At 40.7% G+C, this 9639-nt stretch overlaps 2 protein-coding genes across 3 annotated transcripts; both read right to left on the reverse strand.

Moving 5' to 3' along the window:
- Positions 1-183: 183 nt before the first annotated feature.
- Positions 184-2795, reverse strand: c1qtnf2 (C1q and TNF related 2). Its single transcript, XM_071457280.1, has 3 exons — positions 2552-2795; positions 1978-2235; positions 184-1587 (listed from the first exon to the last, which is right to left on the reverse strand). Exons 1-3 carry the CDS (start codon positions 2577-2579, stop codon positions 947-949), a joined length of 927 nt encoding a protein of 308 aa, XP_071313381.1. The 5' UTR covers positions 2580-2795; the 3' UTR covers positions 184-946.
- Positions 2796-3674: 879 nt separating this feature from the next.
- slu7 (SLU7 homolog, splicing factor) lies at positions 3675-9144 on the reverse strand. Of its 2 annotated transcripts, none has more exons than XM_071457273.1 (15): positions 8998-9144; positions 8584-8740; positions 7943-8096; positions 7777-7857; positions 7481-7645; positions 6997-7062; positions 6755-6886; positions 6434-6531; positions 6282-6349; positions 5499-5638; positions 4983-5144; positions 4792-4893; positions 4596-4673; positions 4372-4494; positions 3675-4258 (listed from the first exon to the last, which is right to left on the reverse strand). In XM_071457273.1, exons 2-15 carry the CDS (start codon positions 8730-8732, stop codon positions 4079-4081), a joined length of 1698 nt encoding a protein of 565 aa, XP_071313374.1. In that variant the 5' UTR covers positions 8733-8740; positions 8998-9144; the 3' UTR covers positions 3675-4078. The 2 variants fall into 2 exon arrangements, with proteins under 2 accessions (XP_071313374.1, XP_071313372.1); XM_071457271.1 differs by having other exon boundaries at positions 8973-9130.
- Between the last annotated feature and the right edge of the window lie 495 nt (positions 9145-9639).

A 9639-nucleotide genomic window follows, 5' to 3' on the forward strand; every position in this document is an offset into this window, starting at 1 on the left:
AAGTTGCAGATAGGACGGTAACAACAATGAGCAGAATAAAACACTTAAATGAAAAATTATCCATCTGTTGATATTGAAGAAAAATATTATTCCTTTTCTTATTTCATGCAATAGTTTCATATCCATCATAACTAACCGCTGTAGAGATTTTCTGCCTAATGAAAGAGCTAATTTAAGTGTGTGTTTTATTTATTCTTACTTGACTTTGATGTTTTAGTCTCTAACTTAGTTTGACACTAGTTTTCCCATTTATCTGCTAAAGGTGGATTATTTCTCTGCACTCACTTAAAAATTTGAGTTTAAGTTTGTGAGTATGCGAGACAGTTTGCGTGCCAGTCTTGGTCATGCAGCTTCACATCACAAGGGGGATGCCTTTAGTATCCAAATGATGAAACAAATCAGGTTACACAACAGGAAAATAACACAAGAAATGTGGTACATACAGTTGCCATCTCTATATCTTCTCTCTCCATCCAGGCCTCTTATTGTTTTAAATGCATCCAATTAAAAATGGCGACATTTAACTATTTCTGGCCATCCATAATTCTGTAAATGTAATGTAATAATGCTGTATTGTTTTCAGTTTAGTGTTTGTGCACAGAAATTTGTGCCACTCTGTGCCACTAGTGAAAACTCATGGGAATCTTACAGCTCCTGTGAGCTGCAATAATCTTAAAGAAACAAAGGAACTGAGAAGAATTCAGTTAGTTCTTGGACAATTTTTAAAAAGATTTTATCGTAAAATGAGTGACATAGCATGGTGAAGTGGTTTCCTGAATTTAGTTGAATTACTTCTCTACTTGTGTGCCCCCTGGTGTCAGAACGCGTTCAACAACTGTACTTCACTGAAGCCTCCAAGTGTGGAGCTGGGGCAATCTTTGATAGCATGTTGACATCAATTCAAGTCAGTTATAAAATCAGAACAACATGTTTCAAGATTAAAGTATTAACTGTCATCCTGAGCATTGGCTTTCCTATCAGCTTCATTGAGAAATTCCTGATCAGCATAGATGAGGAAGCCAGTGAAGGTGCTGTCTGTCCAGAAAGGGTCAAAGAAGAGTCCGTTCTGTTCAGAGTAGAAGATCTGTAGCCAGACCTGGTCTGCCTGCTGCAACTGGAGAACAGTAGAACCAGACGCTACATCATTGTTCCCTGTGTTTGCATCAAACGTCTTGATCTTGTACTGTCCATTGTGCACCAGCCCAATGGCCAGGTGCTTATTTGCAAGAGTGATATCATAGGTGAAATAATAGACTCCAGGTATAGCACAGACAAACTTCCCACTGCTGGCGTTGTAGTGATTGCCCTCGTTCAGCAGGATCCGGCTGAAGCGGATGGGCATTCGCTCTTTAGGGTAGCTCTTTGTCACTGCCACAGAGAAGGCTGAGCGGGCTGCACTGCCACAATTGCAGCGTCCAGGAGCTCCTTCCTGGCCCGTGTCACCCAGCTCCCCCTTTGGTCCACGTTTTCCAGCCGCCCCTGGTGTTCCACGCTGCCCCTTCAGGCCCCGAGGTCCAGCCTTGCCGATAACTCCCTCACGGCCTTTCACACCTGGCTTGCCTGGGTTCCCAGTCCTCCCTGGGTCACCTGATACAAGTGGGAAAATATATGACAATTCTTATAACCTATAGCTTAACAAATAAAATCAGGCATGCTTAACTGATCACAAAGAGTCAACAGAAGAACTGGTTAAAATGAAGAGCAGCTTCTCAATCAGATTTTACACCTCACAGTTTATCATACCTTGATAGGGAACTGTTACCTTCTTTTATTCAAATTTTATCTGTTCCCAAACAACAATACAACTATTGGTTGTCAGCAAAAGGGCAGACAGCAGAGCTAATGAAAGAGTTTCTTAAGATCTGACCCTGTGGATGTTGGAGATGGGGGCTCTGCACACCAGCACACCAACAGATAAAAAGAAAATGGAAGAACTGATTCAAATATTATGACAGATAAGAGGGCGTAGAAAACCACCTCTATCTCCCTTTTCTCCCTTGTCCCCATCCTTCCCATCTGGGCCATCCTTTCCCGGGGGCCCCATGGGTCCCATGGCCCCTGGTGATCCGGGGACTCCTGGGTTTCCCGCAGGCCCCTCTGGACCAGGCACACTGCAGACCAGCTGGGAGGAGTGGATGGTGATGTTGCGACCTTTCTTGGATGAGGAATTTGTTGACTGGGAGACGACAATTGACAGCAAACAGAACATCGCACACATCTGGACCATGTTGGTCACTGTGGAGTCACAGGAGGAACAGGGAAAGGAATTGTTTACGCCAATAAATTTGATTTGTGTTTCAATCACATGATTCAAATGTTTACAAAAACATGGCGCTGTACATGCATACTATTTACAGCTGTAATCCCAGTGGAAAAACATGCAAAGTTGTCTGATTAGTGTACTCTTTTTTTAGGCCATGACTGCATGCTTCCAAAGAAATATGCTGCTACAATTATGCACGGGTTAAGCAGAAGCAAAGAATGTAGCTCACAGCATGTTTTTGCAAAGGGAGTGTATCAGATGTTTTAAAAACGCAGATAAACAACTCACCAGATGAGAAATTATGACCCATGGGCATTTTTCACCTCTATCCAAGTCCTTTTTCTGCCTGTGAGCACACACTTTCCTACATGACTTTCTAATAATCGCACAAGAAGGCATTCTCCCAGAGAAGCGTTGCAGAGAAACGTACAGCCCAGTGAATCATAGTCCAAAACATCCGCCCTGTTTAACCAAGTACACGGCCAAAAAATACTTTCACCATGATGTCACTATCTTCAAGTCAGTGCAACAGTATCGCACAGCTGAAGTGGTGACGCTTCACTTGTTCACAAACTCATTCTAGGGGGAAAACAGGATATTACATAACAGCCATAGGCTTTGTACTGTATAATCATGACTACGGTCCAGCTTTATGTATTTTAAATAATAGTCCCACAAGGGTTTAAAAGTTACAAGTGCAAAATTAACAGAACGACATGATGGTCTGTAGCACTGTATAAATATGGATATTACCAGATGTGTTTGTGTTTATGGTTGTGATGAAGAGCCAAGTGCTGAGAGACCAATAAAAATGTTCCAGCTGTTAGGTTGAGCAGAGCCTTGTGTTTAGAAATCAGCTGTATTTGCCTTTAACTGGAAACATGTGAGGAGAAATTACATAACTGGTTTTTGTGTTGCAGATTTCTATGTGACATTAGTAAATAAAGACGATCAGTTCATATCGGACCTGCACATACAGTATGTTTAGCTTTAACAATCAAAGAAGGAAAATTTGTAATAATATCTCCAAAACACTACATTAGACCCTGATGGGTTTCGAATCATTGTTCAATATGCAACTTGGACTTTATAGTGAAGTAGGAAACATCTTGCATCTAGCAGTCAGATATTTGAAACTACATATATTAACATATTCACAGACACTGGGTTTTTCAAAACGGGATAATTAGTTAATATAATTTTAAGGCCTTTTCACCAGGTAATTGAACCATATCCATACCAACCATATCAGACACAAATTTCAACTCAATGCAGAGTATTTTTAATGTCTTTAACTGTTGAGGAAACCCATTGAAAATTAGCCGTTTGGCAAACACTGGCACATTTACAGTGGTGTTAATAAGTGTGCATTGTCCCTGTAAAACAGAATCTTTTTAAAGGACACAGAGTATTCAGACAAATGTTTTTATTTATAAAAATGCATTAATTCCACTAAAAGCAGTCCCTAAAATGACTGTAAAGACTGAGGGCAGCTCCATTTTGTATTTGACTGAAATAAGCTGAAAAATATGTTTCTGTTTTTTTTCTGAAGAACTGGATAGGTACAAACAAAAGCACACATCATTACTGTCCTATGGTATGTTAACCTGTGGCTTCGAAAACAAACAGTGTGCAAAATGAAATTAACAAAACACTGTACACAGTTTCTGTAGCATTTACAGCCAAGCAGCAGGCTCCTGCTCCCAGTTTACAAGATGAAAGTTTGTTTTGGGAGTTGTTTTTTTTTTCACCGAGCAACTACTCTGGTTGAGTCCATGGGGAGAGTTTAGAGGATTCAGCAGGGACAGGAGCAGGTCACTGTCCCAAGAAGGAAGCCATGGGATCATCTGGCCGGCTGCGCTTCATACGGAAGGCCTCCATCTCCTCCTCAGTGGGCGCCTTCACTTCCTGCAGGCTGCTGTACGGCCTCTTCCTCTCATCCAACTGCATTATTGCATCTATGTGCTTCACACGTTTGTCCTCTGCTTCAAGGGCCTTGGAGGAAGAAGAAGGTTGGAGGTCAGTCGCAGAAATGAGCCAAACCAGAGATACAGACAAATGAACACAGACTCAGGTTTTGCGATTAAAAAACACAAAATGTCTTTTACCTTCCTCAGCTTCTCCTGCTTCTTCTCTTCATCCTCCGAGTCACTGCTGTCCGAGCCGCGCTTCTTGTTCTTTTTGCTCTTCTTTTTCTTCTTCTTCTCTTTCGTTATCTTATCTCGATGCATCTGATGATCGTGAACATTCACATAATGAACATAATGAGAGCTATCTTTGCCACTGGCAAAAACATCTATTTATTATCAGTAACCTCTTCAGTGTCACTTACCTCCAGCAGAGATTTTTGCGGCTCTTCCTCCTGTGGCTCAGTGAGTCCCTCTTCAAATGGAACACACTCTGAGTTGTTCTGCAGGTTATTCAAGAAAGCAACAAAAAATGGAAGAGAATAACATTATAGGAAAAAAAAACTTGCATACCGTGTGTATGAAACAGAGCATGTAAACACTGTGATTACATGTACTCACTATTCCAATTCCAGCCTCTCCTGTGCAGTAACTCTGTTTGACCATGGAGTGACAACACTTGTATCCCCAGCAGCCATCCTTCCAGTAAGAGCCCCAAACACACTAAAAACACAGATGATTTTTTTTAAGAACACACAGTGAATGAAATTAGGAAAATTAGCAACAGCCATAGTCTGTTCTACCGTCCTTACAGTGTGGTTGTTGATGAGCACATCCTCCTCGTACTTGGAGCGGGCGACTGCCTTCTCAAGTCCTTTCAGTACAGCACCGTGACGAGAGTACTCCACGTAGTCCTCTGTCTGGGCCAACAGCAGCTCCCGCGGCGGAGCATCCAAGTGCTCTTGACCTCCATACTGAGTGTCACAAACAAAAGCACAAACATCAGTATGAATATTTACTAGGCCTCTATACACTATTTTGGTCTGAAAAAACGTATTAAAATCTTTATTTGTTAGTCGAAAACAGTCGAAGACAGCCAGCACCAAACTTCTGTCAGAAATTTGGGACCAAATTAAAAACAAATGAAAAAATTCAACAATGCACAATCTGACAACTCTGACAGATTCTGATACATACTGTATCCAAGATTTCGTTAGACCTTTGTCGCACAGCATTACATGCAATGAACCCGCGAGATTGAAATCTCACAGTGTGTATGGCCATTTAGTTTGCAGCCTGCTGTTTAAAAAAAAAAAAAAACATGTCACCTTCTCCAAGATGCTCTCCCGCTGTTGCTCTTTAAAGTCCTCCTTCTTGACCTTGAAGGACTTGTGAAGCAGCTCCAGCTTGGTGGGGTCAGCCTGCAGATGCACCTCTGAGCCTCTCTCATAGGCCTCCCAGGCAAACACTGTCATGAGTGTTTGAAGCATTGACAATCAGTACAGGGCAGAGTACAAATACATGCTGCATTCCTGCTTGTATTGTGAAAGAATGTAATTTGTGTGTATCCAGTGTGTGATTGCAAAGAAATGATCATATCTGGCAAAACTGAATGAATCCTGCTTTTGCCGTCTCATTTCATATCTACCATGTTATATCAGAGCAGTAGACATGTTTTATTGGGGAAAAAAATTCTCTCATAATTTACTGTCATAATATTTGATATCATGCTTGGTACTTAAATAAATTAGCTATTTTAGCTTTGTCTGCAAGCTAAGGTAATGTGATTCCAGGTATCTAAAACTCAAACTATAAAAGTGATAACACTGGATTTGTTTACTGCTCACATTTGCTTTACTGTTTAGTGGACACATGACTAAGGCACGCGTCAACCCAAATATTTGGGGATGTGTCTTCTTCTCCTTCCTCCTTAATTTTTAATGTACTATTTTTAGGACAACTTGTTTAATCTGCAGCACTAACATAACAATAATCCCAGGAAACATGACACAATTTTATCATTGAAGTAACAATAATATACTTGTAAAATCAGGAAAATGGTCTCTATATATCTGAGAGTGGGGGAGGACGGGTGACGTCTTGTGACTTACACTGCGTTTGAGCCATGGTGATTGTGTCCCCAGAATAGCGAGCAAAGTTGTCTCCAGCGTACCCCACTCTGTCAAACAAAACAGTTAAAAAATGTTGACAACATAAGCCAGTGAGAATTAACTCATCAGGAAAAACTGTAGCAGTAACTTACTCGTCCGGGTTCATGCCAGTGTTGTAGTACGGGTTCTCTCTCATAGCTCGAGTCTTTGGATCGTAGTAGGCGGAGTTTGGATCCAGATTCCTTAAGTACTGTGAGAGACAGATGTGAGAAGTTCAGATTGTTGATTGTAATGACGCTCCCTTGACTCTCACTTAAATCAACAGTTTTAACAGTTGACATTAGAGGCAACCAAATGTCTCCTCTGTATTTATTTCATCCAGCAAACATTGTCCATCACAAAAAATTAACATCGTTGAAGAGAAAAGTTATGAATAAACACGGGCAAGAGGCCTGAACAGCCGTGTCTCTTACTTTAGCTGTGTCTTCTCTGATACGCAGATTCCTGACAGTGATTCGTCTCTTGGAGTCGAAATTCTGACCAGGCATGTCAATGTCATCTGCATATTTATCTTCATCTTCATCCTCACTGTCATGTTCCCACTCCTGCAGACAAATTCAAAGATTCAGAGATTTCAATGTTAGCCCTCTGGCCAGGAGACTGTCTTTTATCTCAATGCGATCCATTACTTTTACAGACGTTACTGAACACTTACAGTTTGGTCCAGTTTTCCAGAGGCCAACTCATCCTGAAGCTTCTGTGCCTTCAACGTCCTTTTGGCCTGAGAGACAGAAACAAATAGATAACACAATTAAAATCAATGTTTTAATCACTGTTTTGAACATGATTGTACCATCACGCATAATTTGTGTTGCAGTGCCTGCAATTGAGCATTGGTTCTGACTTCATCTTTCCCTTGGTAGGGTTTGTTAGGTTTGAATTTGTAAGAATGAAAGATTTTTGGTTGCCAGACATCAATCTAATTATTCATATACCGATAAAAATGTTCAGTTTGTTGTTGTTTGAATGTGTCTCTCATTCGTACTGTGCCATACACAGGAACGTGTTTGGAAGGGGCCAGAGGTCTGTGGTCTTAAAGCAGATATGACGAACCATCAAAGTTTGTTTTTCTTCCTCTAAACAGATCAAACAAACACTCTAGATTTCAACCACAGTGAATTTACCACTAGACTACTCACCAGGTCTACTTTGGCGTACTCTTCCACGATGCGCTGGTGTTCCTCAGGGTCATATCCGTTCCAGCGATCCCGCTTCCCGTCATAGTCCAAGTTAAGCTGGACCTGAGAATGCTCATCTGGAGCTATGCCTGTGCCTGTGTACTTCGCCCCAACTTTTCTGGGTCGCTGATGGTACCATAGTGAAGGACAATGGTTATAATTTAAGCATAAGGTTATAACATTCTATTCATGTACTGTATTAGAAATCTCTGCTCGAAGATTAAGCTTTTTCATAATATGAAATTTATTCATTTTACCTCCAAACAGTCCTTCTTCTTGTGTGTCAAGGCACCACAGTTTTCACATGCCCCCTTGCGATATTTAGTAGTAACACCATTCTGTGTGGAGAAACAAAAAGAAACTATCAACTTTACATGTCATTTGTTACAGCCATATGAAAGTAGCTCAACGATTTGTTCTCACCTCTTGCACTCCTCTCTTATACCATTCTCCAATGGCTGTGTATTGGCTTTCCTGTTCAGACTGTGGTCTCTGATGCTTTAGTGTGGGCCTTTTGGATGGGTCGATATACCATGGCACTGACGAAATATACTGTGGGATGTGAGGGTTTATGTCCCTGGAGAGGAGAAACAGCAACACAAGTGGTCCACATTACTGTCAAAAAAGTAACTTCATGGTAATTATTTTGTAATGTCTTCTGTGGCACAGGAGATGTAGTCAAGTCAAAGAAAATGATGTGAGTGATCAGGGTTGGAAGATTGTGGGACTTGCACCACATTCATGTAATCAGAAATGGTTGGCTGATGTGAGACCTCCATGTTTGTTTTTGTTTTCAGGCACCACAATCTTAAGCACCAGGTCAGGTATATTAAAGTCGTACTTACAACTTGGATGCTGATGTGAATGCTTTTTACCTTTACCACTGTTGCATCAAAACAACATCTACAAGACAGAGGGTCTTTTTGACCCATACTTTACTGACTACCCCTCTAAGCAGTTGTATATCTGCTTTTAAAATACAAATGTGAACATGCAGAACAGCAAGTTTGAGCATCTCTTCAGTTAAATAACAGGACCCAGTTTCCTTGCAGACATAGACTTACTTTCCCTCCTCGTCAACCTCAGCTGGAGCGTTTCCCAGCTTCCTCTGCTCCTCCAGCTCCTTCTTCTTCCTCCAGTCCTCCCTGGTCATCTTCTTGGGCTCATCCAGCCCAACGATGCCCTCTGAGCTGACGCTGGGCTGCTCGGTCATGTCTGAACCTGCCACCATGAATACACCTTGTTAAATGATCGACAGCCGTCCAACACATCGTGGTGCTAAGCAGAAACAAACATTATCTGTCTTACTCATGTTCACCCAGCACCGAGTTCATGAATATAAATGTTAAAACGGAAGCTTACTATCAGTGTTAGCTAACTTAGCTGTTGACTTCATCTTGGAATAAACGTTTTATTTTATCTTATAAACTGAATTAAAAGATAGCTTTGTTACCTTAGTAAGATCCAACAAATAATACCTGGGTTGATATTTCCTTTGTAAAAATCGGTAATTTTCTCTAACGGGCTGCTCAGTTTTTAAGCTCGTTACTTGTGTTTTGACCAACGCACCATCGTCGCCATTTTACATCAACCACAGCTACGTCACTTCCGTTCTTTCTCTGTGGCGCTCACGTCATGACTCCGGGAAACAGCGACATCTAGAGGACACAGCTGTTTGCGCGGTTCACCTCGATGTTGTTTTACTTTTCCACATGTCCTAAATGTAAATGATGCTCATTTCATTCACACCAGTCAACCAGTGGTGGAAAGTAATTATATATACATTTACTCAATTACTGCTGCTGTTCAGTTTTCATGTACTTGTACTTTACTTGAGTATTTTCATTTTATGCTATTTTATACTTCTACTCCGTTACAATTCATAGCCAAATATAATACTTTTTACTCCACTAAATTTATTTTAAAGCTATGGTTACGAGTCACTTTGCAGATTAAGATTAATACAAAATATAAATATAATATATTCTTATAGATTAAGCTTCTAGCAACTAATAAAGTTGTTAAAATTAGCTGCATTTTTAACAGGTGCCAAATTAAAGTTGCTTACACATTGATGCATTAACAATTATAAACTAGTAATTTATACACATATGTACCAT

The sequence above is a fragment of the Trachinotus anak genome, unplaced genomic scaffold (assembly GCF_046630095.1).
Source record: "Trachinotus anak isolate AG129_WGS33_773 ecotype Australia unplaced genomic scaffold, CSIRO_AGI_Tana_v1 ptg000021l, whole genome shotgun sequence".
NCBI lineage: Eukaryota > Metazoa > Chordata > Actinopteri > Carangiformes > Carangidae > Trachinotus > Trachinotus anak.

What these genes read in the sequence shown, in the direction of transcription:
- c1qtnf2 (XM_071457280.1), bottom strand. Translation starts at nt 2,579, where the DNA reads ATGCCCATGGGTCATAATTTCTCATCTG. An exon ending in GGGTCATAATTTCTCATCTG is followed by an intron (nt 2,236 to 2,551) that starts GTGAGTTGTTTA and finishes GTGACTCCACAG; the next exon opens with TGACCAACATGGTCCAGATG. An exon ending in GGGAGAAAAGGGAGATAGAG is followed by an intron (nt 1,588 to 1,977) that starts GTGGTTTTCTAC and finishes CACTTGTATCAG; the next exon opens with GTGACCCAGGGAGGACTGGG.
- slu7 (XM_071457273.1), bottom strand. Translation starts at nt 8,732, where the DNA reads ATGACCGAGCAGCCCAGCGTCAGCTCAGAGGGCATCGTTGGGCTGGAT. An exon ending in CTGGAAAACTGGACCAAACT is followed by an intron (nt 6,887 to 6,996) that starts GTAAGTGTTCAG and finishes ATTTGTCTGCAG; the next exon opens with GAGTGGGAACATGACAGTGA. An exon ending in CACCATGGCTCAAACGCAGT is followed by an intron (nt 5,639 to 6,281) that starts GTAAGTCACAAG and finishes CACTCATGACAG; the next exon opens with TGTTTGCCTGGGAGGCCTAT.